This window comes from Leucopleurus acutus (genome assembly GCF_964270905.1).
Source record: "Leucopleurus acutus genome assembly, chromosome: 1".
Lineage (NCBI taxonomy): Eukaryota > Metazoa > Chordata > Mammalia > Artiodactyla > Delphinidae > Leucopleurus > Leucopleurus acutus.
Genome location: NC_139142.1, coordinates 4,436,940 through 4,458,443, shown reverse-complemented (window position 1 = coordinate 4,458,443; position 21,504 = coordinate 4,436,940). Strand labels below are relative to the sequence as shown.

Genomic DNA, 21,504 nt, shown 5'->3' with positions numbered 1-21,504 from the left:
CCTGGGAATCTGTATTTTTAAAACCCCTGCCGGTTCAGAATGGCCATCATCAAAAAATCTACAAACAATAAATGCTGGAGAGGGTGTGGAGAAAAGGGAACCCTCTTGCACTGTTGGTGGGAATATAAATTGATACAGCCACTATGGAGAACAGTATGGAGGTTCCTCAAAAAACTAAAAACAGAACTACCATGTGACCCAGCAATCCCACTACTGGGCATATACCCTGAGAAAACCATAATTCAAAAAGGGTCATGTACCACAATGTTCACTGCAGCTCTGTTTACAATAGCCAGGACATGGAAGCAACCTAAGTGTCCATCAACAGGTGAATGGATAAAGAAGATGTGGCACATATGTACAATGGAATATTACTCAGCCATAAAAAAAAACGAAATTGAGTTATTTGTAGTGAGGTGGATGGACCTAGAGACTGTCATACAGAGTGAAGTAAGTCAGAGAAAAACAAATACCGCATGCTAACACATATATATGGAATCTGAAATGAAAAAAAAAATGGTTCTGAAGAACCCAGGGGTAGGACAGGAATAAAGACGCAGATGTAGAGAATGGACTTGAGGACACGGGGAGGGGGAAGGGTAAGCTGGGACGAAGTGAGAGAGTGGCATGGACATGTATACACTACCAAATGTAAAACAGATAGCTAGTGGGAAGCAGCCACATGGCACAGGGAGATCAGCTCAGTGCTTGGTGACCACCTAGAGGGGTGGGATAGGGAGGGTGGGAGGGAGACGCAAGAGGGAGGGGATATGGGGATATATGTATATATGTAGCTGATTCACTTTGTTATACAGCAGAAACTAACACACCATTGTAAAGCAATTATACTCCAATCAAGATGTTAAAAAAAACCCCACAAAACAAAACAAAACAAAACAAACCCTGCCAGTGACTGCAACGTTTGGCAGGGTATGAAACCACCCTTCCAGGGTGTGAATGTTCTTTGTTTCTGGGCAAAGTATGCCCAAATAAAAGAGGAATAGCTGCCCTTTCCAGAGGTCTGGGTAGGAGAACCCAGACAAGAGTATTCTGCAAGTGACTTCTCCTTTTGCCCCAGACCAGGGGCTGACAGTGCTTATCTCTGGGCTGATAGGATTAGGGGGATTCTGGTTTTCCTGCATAGTTTTGATTTTTCCCCAAGGAATGATCACCCAGTGCTTCTGAGATAAGGAAAGAATGAAACACTTGATTTTGGAAGAAAAAGAGTCCTTCTTTGGTTCTCACGAGTAACCAAATCAAACTTTTATCGGCTTATAGAAAAGAAAAAGAGCACAGCCGTCCCATGAGCTGCTCTTTTTATTTTTTGCCGCACCGTGTGGCATGTGGGATCTTAGCTCCCTGACCAGGGACTGAACCTGTGCCACCTGCAGTGGGAGCACGGAGACCAGGTCCCGCCTGCGCTGCTCCAGATGGCTTTGCAGGAAGTCTCTGAGCACTCAGGACGTGCTGTCCCGAGGGGTGCTGTCCCGAGGGCAGGGCGCCGACGAGGCTCCCGTGCTGGGCTCAGCTTTGTGAGGATGGCTTCCCGCAGGGCCCCCTGGGCTGCAGAGGGAGACAGCGCGTGGCAGATCTCATCAAATGCCTACTTCACAGATCTGAGAGGCGTTCTTAAATCTGAGCATGGCCAAAGCTTCAAGTCCTATGCCTCCCTAAACCAAGAGCCTACAGCATTATTATACTGAAGTAAATACGTCACAGGGCAGTGAGAACTGTAAAATGCTAAGATAAAAAATTTGATTTAAGATCAACAAAATTGATAAAGCTTGAGCTAAAAAAACAAAAGACTCAAATTACCAAAATCAACAGTACTAAACACTTTATAGGAGTAAAAAGGATTATAAGGGAATAATACTAGGAACAGCTGTATGCCAGCAAGTTAGACAACCTTGATGTAATAGACAAATTTACCAAAACTGACTCAAGAAGAAATAGAAAATCTGAACAGATCTATAGCAAGCAAAGAAATTGAACTAGGAATAAAAAAAAGTCACACAAAGAAAAGCCTCGGGCCAGATGGCTTCACTAGTGAATTCTCTCAAATTTTCAAAAGAGAATTAACAACAATCCTTCACAAACTTCCAGAAAAATGGAAGAGGGAATACGTCTCAACTCATGCTATGAAGCCAGTATTATTCTGATACCCAAAGCAAAGACATCAAAAGAAAACTACAGACCAATGTCCCTCATGAATACAGATGAAAAAATCTTCAGCAACTCACAAACCAAATCCAGCAACATATAAAAAGGATTACACACCATAATCAACTGGAATTTGTTCCAGGAATGCAAACTTGGTTCAACATACAAAAATCCATCAATGTGATACACGGTATTAATAGAAAACATGACAAAAGCCACATGATCATCTCAACAGAGGAAGAAAAAGGATTTGATAAAACACAACATTCTTTCATGATAAAAATACTCAACAAACTCAGAATAGAAGGGAACTTCCTTAAAATGAAGGGCATTTATGGAAAACTCACAGCTACTCATGGTGAAAGACTGAAAGATTTCCCCCTAAGATCAGGAATCAGACAAGGATACTCACTTTCACAAGGACTGTACTAGAATTTCTAGCCAGAGCAATTAGGCAAGAAAAAGAAATCCAAATTGGAAAGGAAGAAGTAAAATTATCCTTACTCGCAGGTGAAATAATGCTATATAACAAAAATGCTCCAGAATCCACAAAAAAAGAAAAAAAAAAAAAGAGAATGTTAAAAAGAAAACCACAGGCCCAAAATGGTATCATGTTAAAGCCCATGATACTAAACCTAGACTTAATATCTGATTTAACTGCACTTTCCACCTTCCCCAGAAATGTAATCTTAATCAACCAGTCTGGAATTTTCTGCTCAGCACCTATGAGGTAAACTGTCTCCTGCCCTACACCTTCGATCCCTCGAGAATCAATCTGCGTGGCAAAACCCTTGCCATTCCCTTCCACGAAAAGATGTCCTGGCCCAAAAATAATCCTGTTTTCCTTTTGCTAACTCCTCCCTTGCCCCACCCTTCTCCCTGTAAAAAGCTTCCATTTTGTAAAACCCCTTGGAGCGCCTTTCTAGTTGCTAGATGGGATGCTGCCTGATTTATGAATCACTGAATAAAGATAATTAGATCTTCAAATGTATGTGGCTGAATTTTGTTTTTTTTAGTAAGAACTAATAAATGAACTCAGCAAAGTTGCAGCACGTAAGATCAACAAACGAAAATCAGTTGTGGTATTTCTATACAGTAGTGCAATATTGTGATTGATTATAAGAAATGTACATTTGGTCTTCGTTCTATCCTGTTTCAAGCACAGAGCTCCTTTAACCATTGTGGGAATTTCCTAAGTGAAAAGAATGATAAAGATAGGAGTGTTATTCATATAATAACCACACCAAACCACACCAAAATTTATGTTACTTAAGTGACTTTTGGAAAGCCCGTAGATAACCTAAGGAGGCGGGCTGGTTCCCAGGGGAGCTAACTCTGATTAGAGGATTGGAACTTTCAGTCCCCCCTGCCTTCGCCCCACTTTCTGGGGAGGGCGGAGGGGCTGGATATTGAGTTTAATTACCAGTGGCCAGTGATTTAAATAATCACGTCTATGTAGTGAAGGCTCTATAAAAACCCAAATGACAGCTTCAGAGAGCTTCCGGGTTGGTGAACACATGGAGAAGTGGGGAGAGAGGTGCCCAGGGAGACCACGGAAGCGCTGTGCTCCCACACACCCTGCCTTGTGCACCTCTTCCATCTGGCTGTTCTTGAATTATACCCTTTTATAATAAACTGGTAATCTAGTAAGTAAAATGTTTTCCTGACTTATGTGAGATGCTCTGGCAAATTCACTCCACGAAGCAGTCATGGGACCCTCTGATTTATGGCACGGGTAACAGTCCAGACCCGTGATTCCTGTCTGAAGTAGGGAGGTGGGGGGCAGTCTTCTGGGACTGAGCCCTTAACCTGTGGGATCAGACGCTATCTCCAGGTAGACAGTGTCAGAATTGGGTTAAATTGTAAGACATCAACTTGTGCTGCAGAACCTCCTGATGTGTGGAAACCCCACACATCCGGTATCAGAAGTGAAGCAGAGCTGCAGTGAGCACTGAGCTAGAGGAAACACACAGGAGTGTGCTTTCCCTTCAGAAACAGCAATGAACAATCCAAAAACGAAATGAAGAAAACGTTATCTTCAACAGCATCAAAACAAACAAAACCTTAGGAATAAATCTAACAAAAGAAGTGCAAGGCTTGGGGCTTCCCTGGTGGCACAGTGGTTAAGAATCTGCCTGCCAATGTCGGGGACACGGGTTTGAGCCCTGGTCTGGGAAGGTCCCACATGCCACGGAGCAACTAAGCCCGTGCGCCACAACTACTGAGGCTGCGCTCTAGAGCCCACGTGGCACAACTACTGAAGCCCACGCACCTAGAGCCCATGCTCCACAACAAGAGAAGCCACCGCAGTGAGAAGCCCGCGCGCAGCAACAAAGACCCAATGCAGCCAAAAATAAATACATAAATAAATAAATTTATTAAAAAAAAGGAAGTGCAAGACTTGTACACTGAAAACTATAAAACACTGCTGGAAGAAACTAAAGACCTGGTGAATGGAAAGACGTCTATGTGCATGGATAGGAAGACTTGATATTTTAAGATGGCAACACTCCCCAAATTGATCTATAGATTCAGTGCAAAATCTCTACCAAAATCCTAGCTGCCTTTTTTTACAGAAATTAGCAAGTTGATCCTAAAATTCACTTGGAAATGCAAGGGACCCAGAACAGCCAAAATAATCTTGAGAAGAACAACGTTGGAGGACTCACACTTTCCAGTGTCAAAACTTACTACAAAGCTACAGTAATCAAGACTATGTAGTATATTTAATAAACCCTTAAATATATGGTCAATTGATTTTCAACAAGAGTGTCAAGAAAATTCAACAACAGTCTTCAAAAATTGGCGCTGGGACAACTGGATATTCACATGCAAAAGAATGAAGTTGAATCCTCCCTCACATATATACAAAAATTAACTCAAAATGGATCAGAGACCTAAATGTAAGGGCTAAAAGAATAAAACTCTTAGAAGAAAAAACAGGTGTAAATATTCATGACCTTGAATTAGGCAATGGTTTCTTAGATATGACACCAAGCAACGAAAAACAAACAGAAGAAAACTGGATTTCATCAAAATTAAAAACTTGTGCTTCTAAGGACACTGTAAATTAAGAGCTAATATTTGAAAATCAAGTATTTGATAAGAAACTAGCATCCAGAATATATAAAGAACTATTATAACTCAATAATGAAAAGATAAATAACCCAATTAAAAAGTTGGCAAAGGATCAGAGGAGACAGTTCTCTAAAGAATACATAAAAACAGTCAATAAGCGTATGAAAAGGTGCTCAACATCATTAGTCATTATGGAAATACAAATCAAAATCACAGTGAAATACCACCTCACACTTACTAGTATGGTTATGGAAAAACACAAAATGGAAAATAATAAATGTTGGCGAGGATGTGGAGAAACTGGGACCTTTGTTTGCACTTTGCTGGTGGGAATGCAAAATGATGCAGTCACTGTGGAAAACAGTTTGGAAGTTCCTCAAAAAGTTAAATGGTTAACTTATGACCCAGCAGTTCCACTCCCACGTACACACTCAAGAGAACTTAAAATATATGTCCACATAAAAGCCTGTATACAGGACGTCCCTGGTGGCGCAGTGGTTAAGAATCCTCCTGCCAATGCAGGGGACACGGGTTCGAGCCCTGGTCTGGGAAGATCCCACATGCCGTGGAGCAACTAAGCCCGTGCACCACAACTACTGAGCCCGCGCGCCACAACTACTGAAGCCCGAGCGCCTAGAGCCTGTGCTCCGCAACAAGAGAAGCCACTGCAGTGAGAAGTCCGCCCACCGCAACGAAGAGAAGCCCCCACTTGCCGCAACTAGAGAAAGCCCACAGACAGCAATGAAGACCCAACACAGCCAAAAATAAATAAATAAAATAAATAAATTTATTTTTTTAAAAAAAAGCCTGTATGCAAGTGTTCAGAGCAGCATTATTGATAACCCAAAAGTGAAAATACCCCAAATGTCCATCAACTGTTGAATTGGGGGGGGGGGTATGTCCGTTCAATAAAATATTTTTCAGGTATGAAAAGGAATGAAGTGCTGACATATGATACATCATGGAGGAACTTTGAAAACATGATGCTAAGTGAATGAAGCCAGACACAAAAGGCCACATGTGGTATGATTCTATTTATATGAAATGTTCAGAACAGGCAAATCCACGGACACAGGAAGTAGGTTAGTGGTTGCCAGTGGTGCTGGTGGGGAGGGAGGAATGGGGAGTGACTGCTAATGGGTAGAGGGTTATTTTTTGGGGTGAGGAAAATGTTCTGGAATTAGACAGTGGTGATGGTTGCACAACCTTGTGAATACACCAAAAAAACCACTGAATTATGTACTTTCAGAAGGTGAATTTTATGTCATGTGAATTAAACCTCAATTAAGGAAAAAGCTTTGATTGCATTCTGCCCAGAAAGAGGGCTGAGCGGGGCTTGGAGTTCTCTGCCTGTAGAATTTAAAGTGTTCGGCAGACTGCCGAGTTCTGTCCTGCACGTGCTCTCCGTAACCCTGATGTGCGGGCAGAACAGAACAACCCTACCTTGGACTATAAACTCCACGAACATGGCCTTGAACCCAACCCGAGGCGATGTGTGGGGTGGGAGAGGCAAGACCTCACTCAGAAGCTGCCTGTTCTCTGATGTTATCTGCATGGAATTTATGATCTCAGGTAGGGATATTCTGTGCATGTTCGCTCTATTAGTTTCTCTCTCTTCTTTTAAATTTTTTTTAACTTTTAATTTTGCATTGGTGTATAGCTGATGAACAATGCTGTGATAGTTTCAGGTGCACAGCAAAGCGACTCTTTGGCTATTATTCATGAGTAGGCCAGAACAATAGGAGGAAGAAGTATGTAATTTCAGGAAGCCTCCTGCTTATCTCATGGGAAATGCTGCACTTGGACACGTTAATCTCCTTTGTTTTGTGACATTTTATAGTTTATAGCACGTAACCTGGCATGAATCTCATCTGCTGTGTACTTGACCTTCACCTTGTGAGGTGGGCAGTTTACAGGTGAATAAACTAAGGGCCAGAGGTGAAGGGACGGGCACCATCCCACGGCCAGTCACTGCCAGCACAGGAGGTGGAACCGGCCTTCTGCCAACTGGCAACCACTCGCCGCAAGGGCCTGGAGGTCTGAGGGAACAGCACCCTGATAGTTTTCTTCATTAGAAGAAGAGGAGGGGTGGGAGGCCCTGCAGTGAGAAGACCCTGACCTGTGTGAGAAGAAGATTCCCCTGCGCAGGAAGCGGTGCGGCCTCTGACCCGTGGCTCTCTCTATTCGGTTTATCAGCTCCTTGTCAATTTTACTGCTTCCGAACCGAACTGGAAAAAAAAAGAAGAGATGCCGATCTCAGGTGGTGGGAGGTTTGGTGATATTGCTGAAACAAGAGGGAAAGCCTTGTAATCCACGCACAGTCTCAACAGACCCAGGCCTCTTCAGGCCTGAGGCTCTGGTCCCTTCCACCAGCCCAGAGTGGAGGTCACAGCCAGCAGAACAGAAAATAAATTACAGAACAAAATGCTCTTTTGTCTGGGATGGGATTCTGACAGGAAACAGATCCAGAATGCAGTTTAGCTAGCAACTCCAGGCAACCACACACACACACACACACGCCCCCGCTGCTTACTGCTCATTAAGCTATCATTTATATTCACTCACAACCATAAATTTAAATAGTCTTTAACGGAATTAACGGCTGTCTTCAAGAGAATTTTCCCTCATTGATAGTCTATACATAAATCATGGAAAATGGCTTAGACTTAGGTAAGAACATTCTAGTTCTGTTTCTTTTTTGACAGCCATCAATGTTCTCAGAGTAAGGGTTTTCCTGAGCAGGAAGCCCTCCAGTGAAGGGCTTGGCAGTGAGGACCTGCCCCCTGTGAGGAGTCATCTTTCTTAAGCTGACTTCCAGCTGTTTAGCTCCACACTCAGTATCACACTGGAGGAGAAACCTTAAGTAATCTATGACTGACTTGTACCCACTAAGTTAGAGACAACTTAAGTGACTGTAAAGATGCCCAGTTCCATGGACCTTCCCCAAGTTCTGAATTGCTCGAAAAAAGGAAAAAGCTTCTACTAAGCTATCTACTATAAATCATTATTTTGAGATTTATTTTATATTGTTATGTTAATCAACAATAATCCTCTGGGAATATAATGCACCACAAAAGATTTTAGGATCTATTTTCTCCTTGGCATTGAAGCTTGACTGGATGTATGATTAATTCAGATTAGAAAACATCAGTGGAATCAACTCAATGGAATCACTCCTAAAAGCTGGGGCTTTTCCCATAACCTACCGATGAGCTTGTCATAGTCAATGCCTTTCGCACTGCTTGTCTGTACTGTCCATGGGTCCACAAAATCCTCGCCTGCTTCTGTGGCATCCAGGCCACTATCACTCCCAGGTGCCGCGTCCCTTGGAGGGTAGTCAGCCTTGTAATCCTCCCCCGTGGCAGCTTTGTAGCTCATTTTCAAGGATAACAACATCTCCACTGCGGAATCAATTTCACTCTGCACAAAGGAGCAAGGGTGAAGGCTGAGTGTATTAACAACGACTAACATTTGCCGAATGTTACTGCTGTGTGGCAGGTGTTGTGCTAACTGCTTTCACACACATTACCTTCTTTAGCCTTACAATGACCCTACGAGGAAGGCATCATTGTCACTGTCCTTTTCCAGTTGAAGAACGTGAGACTCAGAGAGGTGAAGGAGCTTGCCCATGGACACACAGCAAGTCATGGGCCTGAACTTATTTTAATTTATGATTTAAAAAAAATCTATTTATTTAATTTATTTATTTGTGGCTGCGTTGGGTCTTCGTTGCTGCACGTGGGCTCTCTCTAGTTGCGGAGCACGGGCTGCTCATTGCGGTGGCTTCTCTTGTTGCGGAGCACAGGCTCTAGGCGTGCGAGTCTCAGTAGTTGTGGCTCATGGGCTCTAGAGCGCAGGCTCAGTAGTTGTGGTGCACAGGCTTAGTTGCTCCACGGCATATGGGATATTCCCGGACCAGGGCTCGAACCCGTGTCCCCTGCAATGGCAGGCGGATTCTTAACCACTGCACCACCAGGGAAGCCCCTTTGTTTTTTTTATCTGTTGGTCTAGTGCTACGGATTACTACCACAAACACTATAGGATACGTGTAGCGACACAATTTACACCATTGTTTATGACAGAGTTAATGTGCTAAATGTTACTTAAACACCACCAATGCCAGCGAACATATGGGACAAGCTCCACTAATCAATTACACTGAGCTCTGCACTGGAACTTGTTTTTACAATCCACACAGGTTGAGATGAATATTTATGGAAACTTAAACAACGATGCCACCAAGGACAGCAACAGCAACTCAAGTAGACATTGTGAAAACAGATAAAGGCAAGGAAAAAATACAGACTTTCAGGTCATAAATTAAGGAGGGATTCACTGGGAAACAGTTATACTACAGCATTTTGGAGTCTTATCAAGCTGTCCAAAGTGTTTGCACATTTAGTGTTTTAAAATAAGCATAAGAAAAACAAATGTAAAATATATCCTTGGGTAAGCTGGAAACCTATTAAAGACCTCCTCTCTTCCAGGAGCCCACACAAGCCACCCCTGGAAGCCTGGCATTTAAAAAAGCAAACCTAATTAAGCAGATCAGTCATGCTATGCCCTAAAGCTCTACTCCCACAATTGGCCTTGCTGGATTAGATCACAAAGAATATACACAGTCCAATTTGCTTGCCAAGGGAAATACAAACACTTCCATTTAGAGTATATACATAATGTGCTATAAACTGGGCTTCCCAGTGGAGAAACATCACAGCACCAAACTCCATTCAGAGAGAGCTCCTCTGTCAGGTACGGCACCTGGCCCACAGAGGACTGTTACTGTAGGGTGATTTCGCAAGCACAGATTTGTGTTTCAAACTCCGAAACCATCTGGAATTCATTGTTTAAACGAGCCAGAGTTGTGGCATCAATAGCCCCATGGATAGACCTCATGCAAGAGACAGGATGTTGGCCTACCTTAGACAGGCAAGCATGTTTTCCTCACCTCATTACGGTAGTGCCTAGGCTGTACTTGCAGCAGAATAAAGGCTTAGCAAGCATGATCTATCAAGTTATCTATGCGAGAATTACCTTGCTTTGAAGTGCCCTGAAGTCACTACCCTTTAATCACCAGCTGTGTGACATTCATACTCTATGTGGCCTAACTCAGCTTCCAACCAGGTGGCTCTTTGAAAGTCAAACATCTAACCAGGGTCCCAGTTCAAGGACCACCTGTTAACTGGAATGGGACCGAAACAGACAAGCAGGCTCGTCTTGTCCGTTTTCTTGTTCTCAATCTAACATGGACCAGGACATTGAAACAGATTTTAAAAGCTGATGTTCTGAAAAAAGCCAGACATGAAAGACTCTATATACACTACCTGATTAAATAAAGTTCCAACACAGAAGGAACTATCCACGGTGGGGGAGGCAGGGTGGAGGCCTCTCTTGGGAGAGTAGAGGCAGGGCCTGAAGCGGCCCGAGGGTGGCTTCTGTGCCATTTCTCCAACTGGATGCTGGTTACACAGGTTTGGTCATTTTGTGAAAATTCAGTGAGCTGCCTGTTTGTAATCTCCATATTTTTCTGAACGAATGATGTGTTTCAATTTAAAAAGTTTACTTAAACTAAAAGAAGAAGAAAAAAGGCTCTGTTCTCTACCTTAACCCCTACGATCCAGTGTCATTTCTTGAATCCCGCTCTAACTGTCTCCCGTTACAGCCCCCAGATTCCGACCTACCCGCCAGGAGAAGCTTTGTGAGCTACTGTTTCTGAAAGCAGTGGGTGTTATTCTCTTGGTACACGAAGGAGAAAGAACGCCGAGGGCCGTGACCTGGACAGACGGCAGAGAGAGTGGAGGAAGAGCCTGCGGCACCCTCACTGGACCAGAGATCCCCGAGTGGCTCAGCTATTTCACTTAAAGTGAATTTCCAAAACATCAGGTGCTTCTAGTATGATACATTTCAGGGTCAGATACAAACTTACTCCATTTAACTCTGGTTTCATCATGTAACCTCTGATCTCTCTTGTTGTGTCAGCTGACTATGCATTAGTCAAAGACCACCCTCGAAAGAGTTATTCTAAACTGTGTTAACAATGTTCATTGCAGCACTACTTACAATAGCCAGGACATGGAAGCAACCTAAGTGTCCACTGACAGATGAATGGATAAAGAAGATGTGGTGCATACACACAAGGGAATATTACTCAGACACAAAAAGGAACGAAACTGAGTTATTTGTGATGAGGTGGATGGACCTAGAGACTGTCATACAGAGTGAAGTAAGTCAGAAAGAGAAAAACAAATACCGTATGCTAAAGCACATGTATGGAATCTAAAGAAATGGTACTGATGAACCTAGTGGCAGGGCAGGAATAAAGATGCAGATGTAGAGAATGGACTTGAGGACACGGGGAGGGGGCAGGGTAAGCTGGGACGAAGTGAAAGAGAGGCATGGACTTATATATACTACCAAATGTAAAACAGCTAGCTAGTGGGAAGCAGCAGCATAGCACAGGGAGATCAGCTCGGTGCTTCGTGACCACCTAGAGGGGTGGGATAGGGAGGGTGGGAGGGAGATGCAAGAGGGAGGAGATATGGGGATATATGTATATGTATAGCTGATTCACTTTGTTATACAGCAGAAACTAACACCATTGTAAAGCAATTATACTCCAATCAAGATGTTAAAAAAAAAAACATGTTAAGTATTGTTTGCTAAAATGCTGAACATAACTGGAGTCACTAAGAGTTACTAACTAAAAGCATTTATTAACATTATTCGAATTTAACGTTAAATGACAAAAATATCACCGTCAGGTTCCTAAAATGGGTTTATAGAGTAAATGATCAACATTTCGGTCCTTTATTTATTTTAGGTTTTCAGATTTTTTTTTTTTAAAACAACTTAGCCTCATCTATTGAGCCCTGCCTGGTGTTGTAAACCCCTTTCTGTGAATAATCAACTCCTTTTTTTGGATATCACTGTTTTTTTCTTTTAAAATGTAATGGATTATTTAGGGTCCAAATAGTCAAAGTAAACTACTGGAGTGACTGTGATATGGTTGATACCATCTGGTGAGAACCTAGGAAGAGATTTTTGAAAAGACGACGACAGGGATTGGAAGTGACAGACGAGGAAGTCATGGACATGAAGAAGCTGGGTGACCGAGAGTGAAAGAAAGTGCTTAGGTGATGGTTACAGACGCAGACTGAATAGGTTACACTTCTAAAACCCACTGCAGCAACAGCAAAGAGATCTTTAAAAAAGGCATAACCCACGAGGACCAAGGGAACAGGAAGAGGATGACAGCAACAAGGTTCAGAAGCTGGAAAGTGGAGGGATGAGTGGTACCTGACCGAACACGGGAGAAGAACAAATGCTAAGACAACACGGGGAACCTGGGCAGCGACTGGACTTACATTGCTGTGGAATCCCTGAGAGGTCTGGGCATTGGCGGCCCTAGATACTCAAAGAAGTGAGGGTGAAAGTGGGCTATAAAACTAGGAGCACTTTGAAAGTCTGTCTAAGAAGCAGTTATTGAGATCTCCCCCCTACCCGGTACATTCCCCCTCCCCCATCCAGAGGTTTAGTGTCTCATCAAGGAGAGTAAAAAGTGTCCAGACTGGAGGCGCTTTGCCCAGCGGGGGCGGGGGCAGCGCACAGAGAACGGGGGCTTCAGCGAGCGCTCACACAGCCCAGCTCCTCTGCCCCACTCAGCTCACAAGGCTGGCGGCCGGACCCGTACCCTCTGGACAGCAGACTGGAGGAGTCCTCTCTGGGGACTCTACAAGCCTCAAAGAAGAGCTCTAAAGACCCTGACACTGAAGCCTTCCCAAGGCCAGAGAGCAGCGTGGCTGCGTCCAGGGAAGGGAAAGCCACAGGACAAGCCCCTCCCAGCCCTGAGCGCTCCCGCTAAAGTGCCGCTACACGGCTGAGTGTCACCAAACACCAGACGACGGCATCTAATACAAAAGGCAGAAGGAACAAAAAGCTAACTTGGAAGAAACCGAGTTTATAGAGTGGGTAGAGAACACTGGAAAAACTATCACCAAGATCTCAGAGACAGAAGGACAGTGCACCCGTGAAATAAGAGCAGAGAGCTATGAGGAAAGGCACGTTCAGAGGTCAAACGGCTCTTGGAAGTCAAAAATGACAGAATAAGTGAAAAACCATAGGAGGGTTAGAAGTTGACGAAACATACCTAAAAGAAGAACAAAAAGAAAAATACATGAGGAGAATAAGTCAAAAAATAAAAAATTCAGAGGACCAGTCTTTGAATTAAAAAAATACACAAAGAAACAGAAACCAAAACAAAAAACCCAGGATAAATCAAAGAAATAATATAATTTCTGAGAATTAAAGGTCATGAATTTCTAGTTTGAAAGGAACAAACTAAAAGATCCTGTACGCTGCAACTAGATCCCACGTGCTGTGACTAAGAGCTGGCGGGCGCAGCCGAATTAAAAAGGAAAAGAAAAGCCAAGCAGGGGAGTTCCCAAGCGGCCTCGTGTTTAGGATTCTGGGCTTTCGCTGCCGCGGCCTGGGTTCAGTCCCTGGTTGGGGAACTGAGATCCTGCAGGCCGCAAGGTGCGGCCAAAAACCCCCAAAATGAAACAAAGACAAGCCAAGCAAAAAGCAATTAAGACAACTATCAACTCTGGAGAAAACAAAAGTTGGGCAGGAAAGGAGAAGCACTTATGCTATACCCAGTGGGTCAGCAGCGTTTACATGGAGACTGGGGGGATGGGAAGTGCTTATGAAAGTGCTAATTCCTTGTCGTCCACAGCGAAAGCCCCAAACCCGAACATCTATCAGAAGCAATATAATGTGTGTTTTTTTTTTTTTTTTTTTAATGTGTGGTTTTGAGAGACGTAGGGGTTACATAGCCAAAGAATCAGCTAAAAGAATTGAAAATCGTTGTTTCTGGGAGCAGGAAACAGAGAGAGGCGGGGTGGACGGCTGCTGTGTTTCCCAGCGGCTTCCCTTTAGACTACACGCATCGACGCTGATAAAGGAGAAAATACATTTAAATTGAGAGCCAAAACACCTCAGGTGGTGAGGGAACGGAATCCTGGTAACATGACCCTACAGACGTGGCGTGTGTGTGTGTGTGTGTGTGTGTGTGTGTGTGTGTGTGTGTGTGTGTGTGTGTGTGTGTGTGTGTGTGTGTGTGTGTGTGTGTGTGTGTGTGTGTGTGTGTGTGTGTGTGTGTGTGTGTGTGTAGGACCCAGCTAAATGACATACCTTCGCCGCGTTTCTGGCTTTGAGGGCCCTCACGAGCTCCCCTTGAGCAGCAATGTTCTTGAACAGCTCCAGTGGAGACCCACAGCCCTGCTCACCGTTGGGCACATCTGCCATTTTCCAGGACCTGCGTTCACAGCCGGCTAGGGTGTTGGCAGATTTGCTCAGTGGTCCAGACAAGACTGTGGGGGGAGGAGAGAGATTAACAAACCATCGCAGCTGTTTTTCCTTTACCGTAGCTAGTTCTTCTTTCCAAAAAGGTTGGAGATGAGTTATAATAAAGGGCAGAGATAATATAACATTAATACAAATATAAGCAGAAATTTGGAGCCATGAAACAGGGGAAAAGAGGAAGAACAAATGCTAATGATGAGGTCGAAAGGAATCGCTGTGATATACAGACTCAGGGCAAAGAAAGACCGCTCCTAACCGAGGGCAAGTGTGCATCTGCTGAGGTGCCCCTGTGCCTCGGCCAGTGCCCAGGACACAGGAAGGACTCGTGTCTGCTCAGGCAGCAAACACCAAAGTGCTTTAGTAACCCTAAGTTCACCACAGCTAGAAACATTTGGCAAATGGCTATTTACTCTTTATCTTAATTGCTTTCGGGATGAATTCCCAGGCCTTTGCAGTCATAACCAACGTACTGCTGAACAAATGGCTTCCTTTGCTGGCCAGCTGTTCCGTTCTCAGACGAAGGGAAGTCTGGGTAGAGGCAGGACCTTATCCCTTTCGGGTTCCAAATGAGGTAAGAATCATATACAGCCTGTCCACTCCACATGCTGCCTTATTTAACCGCAAACCTCTGAAGAAGGTGTCCCTGCACCTCCTATTGGTCATTGTTTACTATTAACCTTAAAAAAGGTGGGGCACACGGCAGGCTACCTGAGGCCGCCTTGGGGCCCCTTTTGGGTTGGTCACTTCCCTTTTCTGAGTGTCAGCTTCCTCAGCTATAAAGCAGCAGCATCGGGAACTCTGTCACCTACCCCAAGGGCTGTTATGAGAAGAAGTGAGAAAAAACGACATGGCGGCATTTTACAAAATGTAAAGCAAGGCACAAACCCATTGCAAGTATTATTTGTTAGGGCTCCAGAGCTTGGCTGAGCTCCAGCTCCATCTGTAACTTGCTGTTACACCTTGGACGAGGAGGATGACCGTGACAGTGCGGCTACACCAGAGCAGCTAACCTCCAGCTCTTAAGTGCCTGGTATTCTTTTAAGCACCTTATACACAGTAATTCACTTAAACCTACAGCAATCCTATGGGACAGATTTGTTATCTCTGTTTCGTAGATGAGCAAACTGAGAGGCTATAACACTTGCCCAAGATAACGCAGTTCGTGAGTGGTCGAGATGAGATACAAACTCAAACAGTTTGACCCCAGAACCTATGCTCTCAAACATTATCCTATGGGCTACTTAACTGTCATACGCCTCAGTTTCTCAACTGTAAAATGGGAATAACAATAACAACACTAACTTGCAGGACTGGTCACGGAATAAGTGTGATAATGTGGGTAAGTAAATAGTCTAGCACGGCATCAGCCACAGAGGAGAGGTTTAACGAATGACTATTTTGTGTCTTTAATCATTAAAATTTTTTTTTCTAGCAGCTCTATGAACAAAACACAAATTTGAGGGGGTAATTTATTTTTATTCATCCATTTGTTAAATATCTGTTTAAAAAATACGTAAAATTTAAACCAATCTTTATATAAGTCAATGAAACCGTAATACTGAAACCAGGATGGGACAGCAGCCAGTTTCTTTCCCCTCCTTGCTGAGAATTGCCTCAATTCCTGGAAAGGGAGGCCCGTAAAAAAGAGAAGGAATGTGGAAGAAGCTTCTGACTAGCGCTGGAGAGGAGAAACACTCAGGCCCATATCGAATAACCACCAAAGTGATGAAAATTACTTCTAGCCACAAATGCTCAAACATCACGCCCAGATGCTTTACACATGATCCCCAATTCTCCCAACTTTCAAAGCTGGGTGGTACAGTATCTGCTCTGCATTAGCGACCAGAGGCTGACGGCTCAGGGAAGTTAGAACCGTCCTCTGAGGTTCCATGCCAGAGTAGCCGAACCGGGATCCGATGCCAAAGCCCCCCTCGAGCATGTGCTCTCTCAAATTCCAGCTGCTCCCCCTGCCCGGAATGTCTCATACCCTCCTCTGCCCGCTGTCTTACTAATTCAAACCTCGGCTCCTCTTTGCGGCCTTTCCTGACCCCTGCACCCACGGGGCCAAGTTGGTTGCTCTGTCCTTGGTGATCCCTGAGCACTCGTGAGTGAGGTTATTAGAGCACTCACACTGCATGTAGTTATTTATGAAAATCCGTCACACAGAGAATGCAAGTACTGGGTTTTATTCTTTCATGTGCTTCTAGCACCTGGTGCAGAGTAGCTCATCAACAGACGTTTACTGAATGAATGAGTCTCACAAATCATCTAGTTTAATTTTCCCCTTCTGGCTTATATCCTCTTATAATACCTCTGCAGTATTCCAGTTTAAGGTAGATTTCTCCTACCTGGACTTTAGAAGTCCTCTTAGAACGTCCTGACACTGCACTGAGCCTTCCGAGACTTGGGAAGAGCCAGGTTAATCCCACGTACCCAGTCTTGTTTCCTCACCCATTGCGAACATCTGCCCACTATCCTGGTCACTCTTTTTGGTATTCCCTTTGGTTTACCCTTGTCCTTCCAAAAATGTGGTGTCCTGCACGGAAGGCAACAAGTGGCTTTTGAAGTCTGCGAGTAGGACCCAAATCAAGCACAGATTAAAATTACCCTTAAAAATTCCTAGGGAGGGGCTTCCCTGGTGGCGCAGCGGTTAAGAATCCGCCTGCCAAGGCAGGGGACACGGGTTCGAGCCCTGGTCTGGGAAGATCCCACATGCCGCGGAGCAACTAAGCCCATGAGCCACAACTACTGAGCCTGTGCGTTGCAACTACTGAAGCCCGCACGCCTAGAGCTCATGCTCCGCAACAAGAGAAGCCACCGCAACGAGAAGCCCGCGCACCGCAGCGAAGAGCAGCCCCCGCTCGCCGCAACTAGAGAAAGCCCGTGCGCAGCAATGGAGACCCAACGCAGCCAAAAATAAATAAATAAAATAAATTTATAAAAAAAAAAAAATTCCTAGGGAAAGCGCCAGGTAGAATGACTCGGTGAGCCCCAGACGGCGAATCTACCCCTGCGAAGGAGCAGATAACTGCAGAGGATCAGCTAGATGAACTGAGCCTGCATTTAGGGTCCCTGTTGTAGGGAAAAACATGTATCTTTAACTATCAGAATCCCATTTAAGGAAGAAGAGGCACACGGGAATGAAACTTGACTGAGGAAACAGCAGGTGAGGTCTCCCTGCTCTGAGGATCATGAGGCATGTACTCACTGTGTGGGAATCACCCACACTGTAATCTCGTGTGTGTGCGCATGATGCAACTTCCTGAGTGATTACAGTGCTTCGGCAGTGATCAGAGACAAAGAGAACAGAACTATCACTTCCCTCATTTCAGGCATCCTTTCATTAGCCCATTTATGGGCACATATTCTCCTTTTGTCCTCCTATCTAGTCAACGTTCTCCTTTATTTCTCTGTTAACTAACTTTTAGAATTTAATTTAGCTTCAGAGGTTTTTAACCCAGAGTTCAGAACCTCTGAAATGACATCAACGGTTTGCCCGCACGTTTGCGGTTCTAAGCAGAGCATCCAGGTTTTACTGCTTTCTCAAAGTGGTCCGAGATGCCAAGAGACTAAGGACCACTGCCTTCAGTGTTTACTGTGTAAACTGCAAATAGGGCTTTGAATTTTTGTCAAGGAAAACTGCTTTATCTATTTCACAAATACTACAATCTAAAACAAAGAAATGAAGCTGTATCTGTGAAGTAATGTATCATCTCCTCTAAAAAAGGACTGGGAGTGAAAAGAGCAAAACTGCAGAGTCCACAGCAGGTCAGCACACAGCTAAGGAGGAAACTACAAGACTCTTCAAAATGAACTCTCCGTCCCTCTTTTTAAGGAACTTGAAACTTGTGCTCATTTTGAAAGGTTCCACTGTTCCCAAGGAGCATAACAGGCACCTGAAGAAACTGGGCACAGTTTTGGGATGAGGAATGGAAAGAGGAATTACAGAACTGTTTAACAGAACGGCAGGACAATCTCTCGGGCCACAATGAAACCATCTCACAGATAAGATCAGAATACACTGATTCTGCAATTTGGGCGAAGGGTGGCATTATGCACTACAGCCAATTCTGGAGCAGCTGAGCAGGGTACCCAGAAGTTCCTGGATGCCTGGAATACTACCAGGAGGTGGGAGACCATCTTCCACATCCTGACCCCTGAGTGTGGATGACAATGGTCTTGGACTGTCAAGTTTCCAGAGTACAAGAAAATGATGTCTTACCAGCTAGGAGTCCTTTAACGCTTCAAACCTTGGAACAGATTGAGGTCACTTTTTCTTTTTTAAACACTGAGAGGAGAGCTTACTTTCCCCTCCAAATAATAAAATGAACATCATCTTAAAAGGCAAAGAGGACATTAATTTATATGAAGCCAGGCATAAGCTACTTATGAGTATCACAATGAGATACCGTGGATGGATATCGACTATTTAAGGAGGTCTCATCAGTGAAAAATAGGATAGCCAACATCAAAGTGCTGAAAGTCAAGCTACGAATCCAAATAGGCAGCTACTCTTCCAGTATCTCCATTCCCTACAGAAGCTGTGAGCCACCTGAACTTTGGGACAATGAGATGAAATAAAATGCACAACACCCTGGTCCTAAGAGATGCTACTCCTCATGCCCTAAGCCAAGGTTTCCAGTACTTTGGGAAAAGGCTGGTAGAAATACTAATAAACTCTAAGCCTAGCAAAGACGGCAATACATACCCAGGTTGCAGGAGGTGCTGCAGAGGTGGCCACTGGTCACGCTGGGCAGTTGAGAAGCTGAGACTGCCCAGTGCAGCTCGAGCTCGTCTTTAATAGTCTTTCCCTTTTTCTTTCAGTTTCCTTTCTAGAAAAGACTCTTCTCTCTCTTTTTTTTTCCTGTTTACCCCACCCTTTACTACTTGCATGTAGGAGCTTCTCGTAAATCACCCAATTTCTCAGAAACACTTGAGCCTCTCGACCAACCTCTTCGATGAGACTGTCCAATCAGGGGTGGGCGGGGCGGGGGGGGATGCGGGTGGGGACCAGGGAAACTCTCTTGGGAAGCAAGACATTAGCTGGTCATTGCATCAGCCACCCCGTATCCCAGGTTGGCCTCCATATAACCTCCCCACCCTCTTCCCGTTCCCTATTCTCAGGATCAGTATGAATAACTGTGTTTGTGTATAGTCTTGGGGCGGGGAGGGAGGGGGTTGGGGGGGAAGGCGGATGGTAAATTCCTCGCCGCTGCTGTTCACGGAGGCGGCACAGGGCAGTGGAGAGATCATGAGTTCTGGGGTCAGACCCGGATTTCAAACCCAGTTTGGGAGTCTTCTTGTTACAAGACCTTGCGCAAGTCACATTCCCTCTCCGCTTCATCCTGCGTTTCCTCATTTGTGAAATGGGCATAAAGAAGCCTCGTAACTTTATCGTGGAGGGGACTAAGTGCGATACTACCGGCAAAGCCCCTGTCACATGGCAGGCACTCGTTAAAAGTGAGGGCCTCTCCCCTCGGCGAACGAGAAGAGGAGGGAGACGATGAAAGGTCGGTGCCGGTGGCAGTGGGCGACAGGCCAGGTCGGCGGCGCTGGGAGGACGGGGGCGATGGGCGCCGTGGCAGCCTCCGCGCACCCCGTGGTGCCAGAACCCGGCGAGCAGCGAGCCGGGCTCTGAGGAGGATACTCCGGGCCTTGGCGTGCAGGCGGCTCCGGGAGGGCCAGGTCATCTGGCGCCGCCCCGGCCTCCCTCCCTCTTTCATCCCCTCACTTACCCGCCCAGCCGGGGCCGTCAGCGCTGCCGGCTCAGCCACGGGTGGCCTCCTGGGCGTCCGTGGAAACGCCTTCCGGCCGGAACAACTTCCGGCCTGGCTGCGCCATCATTGGCTGTTCGCGTCGCGGGGCCGGACGGAGGCCGCCGCTGATTGGCTGGCGGCCCCGGCGCCGGCAGAACGCGACTGGGTTGCGGGGTACAGGCAGGACAGCCTCCGGGAGGACCGAGAGCTTCCGGTGCGTGTGGTGAGCGGAGGGCCGGGGGCGGTAGGGGACTGGGATCTGGCGGTGGGCCGAGCGCTCCACGCCACTCCGCGCGGGCAGTTCACTGCCGCTCGCCTGTCCTGTGTCTCCGGTTACTTCCGAACGCGCAGTGCTCTGGACGATCCTCACCTCTCACTCTTGACAGCCCGGCTAACTCCTTTGCATTCTTCAAAACCCATCTCTGGTCGTATCTTGTTTGTTGCCTTCATCAGTCTGTGGCCTCCGGCGCAGGATCCGTGTTTTGTGCTTAATCTCTGTCCATAAGACCTAACACAAGGCTTGGCACAGAGTAGGTAATCAGGAAATATTTGTTGAATGAGAATATCCTATTCCTTTTACTTTCTCTGTGCCCCCCTACCCCCCAGGTTGCACTTCACAAATATTTCTAGATGCTGGCGATCAAACAGCGAACAGAACACAAAAAGTCCTGCCCTGGTGGAGCAGACATGCTGATGACTGCCGATGCCACTCCCCCCTTTTGTAGCCTTATTTCTCCAAAGATGACTTTTTCTTCTGGCTGTTCTTCTTCTTGGTTTAATCGCTCCCTCTTTCCATGAAAAAGTTTCCTTTTCTTCCCCCTTTGCCTTAGAAACATAAAAGGCAGCAAACACTTTCCCCCTAAAGTTTACATTGTCCCCAGTGGCTCACAATCTTCTCCGTTTTTGCCTGTTTTTCTTGAGTCATCCTTGCCTCCTTCTCTCTCACCCCATTTGATCAGTTTTGTTGGTCCGGTCTTCAGTGTTTTTTTTATCACCTCTGCTCCCTCACCTGCAGAGCATCACCTTCTGCCTTAGGCCTGCCTCGGCCTCCCAATGTTAAACTGCATCCCAGGCCCACTACCACGCCTCCTTTTCTTTTCTGTTTTACTTTTCTCCTTAGGATTTCTCACCTCCGGACATGCTCTGTTTC

At 45.4% G+C, this 21,504-nt stretch overlaps 2 protein-coding genes across 3 annotated transcripts in view; one reads left to right on the top strand and one right to left on the bottom strand.

The window, feature by feature from the left end:
* The window catches only part of WARS1 (tryptophanyl-tRNA synthetase 1), a 34,895-nt gene extending 14,509 nt beyond the window's left edge, over positions 1-20,386 (bottom strand). Inside the window, exons 1-4 of one of the 2 annotated variants that reach the window (XM_082853001.1) lie at positions 20,334-20,386; positions 14,428-14,606; positions 8,445-8,658; positions 7,358-7,466 (exon numbers count right to left, since the gene is read on the bottom strand). In XM_082853001.1, coding sequence (XP_082709127.1) covers positions 7,358-7,466; positions 8,445-8,658; positions 14,428-14,541 — 437 coding nt within the window. In that variant the 5' untranslated portion in view covers positions 14,542-14,606; positions 20,334-20,386. Of the gene's footprint in view, positions 1-7,357; positions 7,467-8,444; positions 8,659-14,427; positions 14,607-19,306; positions 19,558-20,333 lie in introns of those variants that run through there. The other variant, XM_082853002.1, reaches the window with a different exon arrangement.
* The window catches only part of WDR25 (WD repeat domain 25), a 155,876-nt gene continuing 141,099 nt past the window's right edge, over positions 6,728-21,504 (top strand). The window contains exon 1 of the mRNA XM_082852987.1: positions 6,728-6,810. The gene's annotated coding sequence lies outside the window, so the exon portion shown is untranslated. The remainder of the gene's footprint in view (positions 6,811-21,504) is intronic.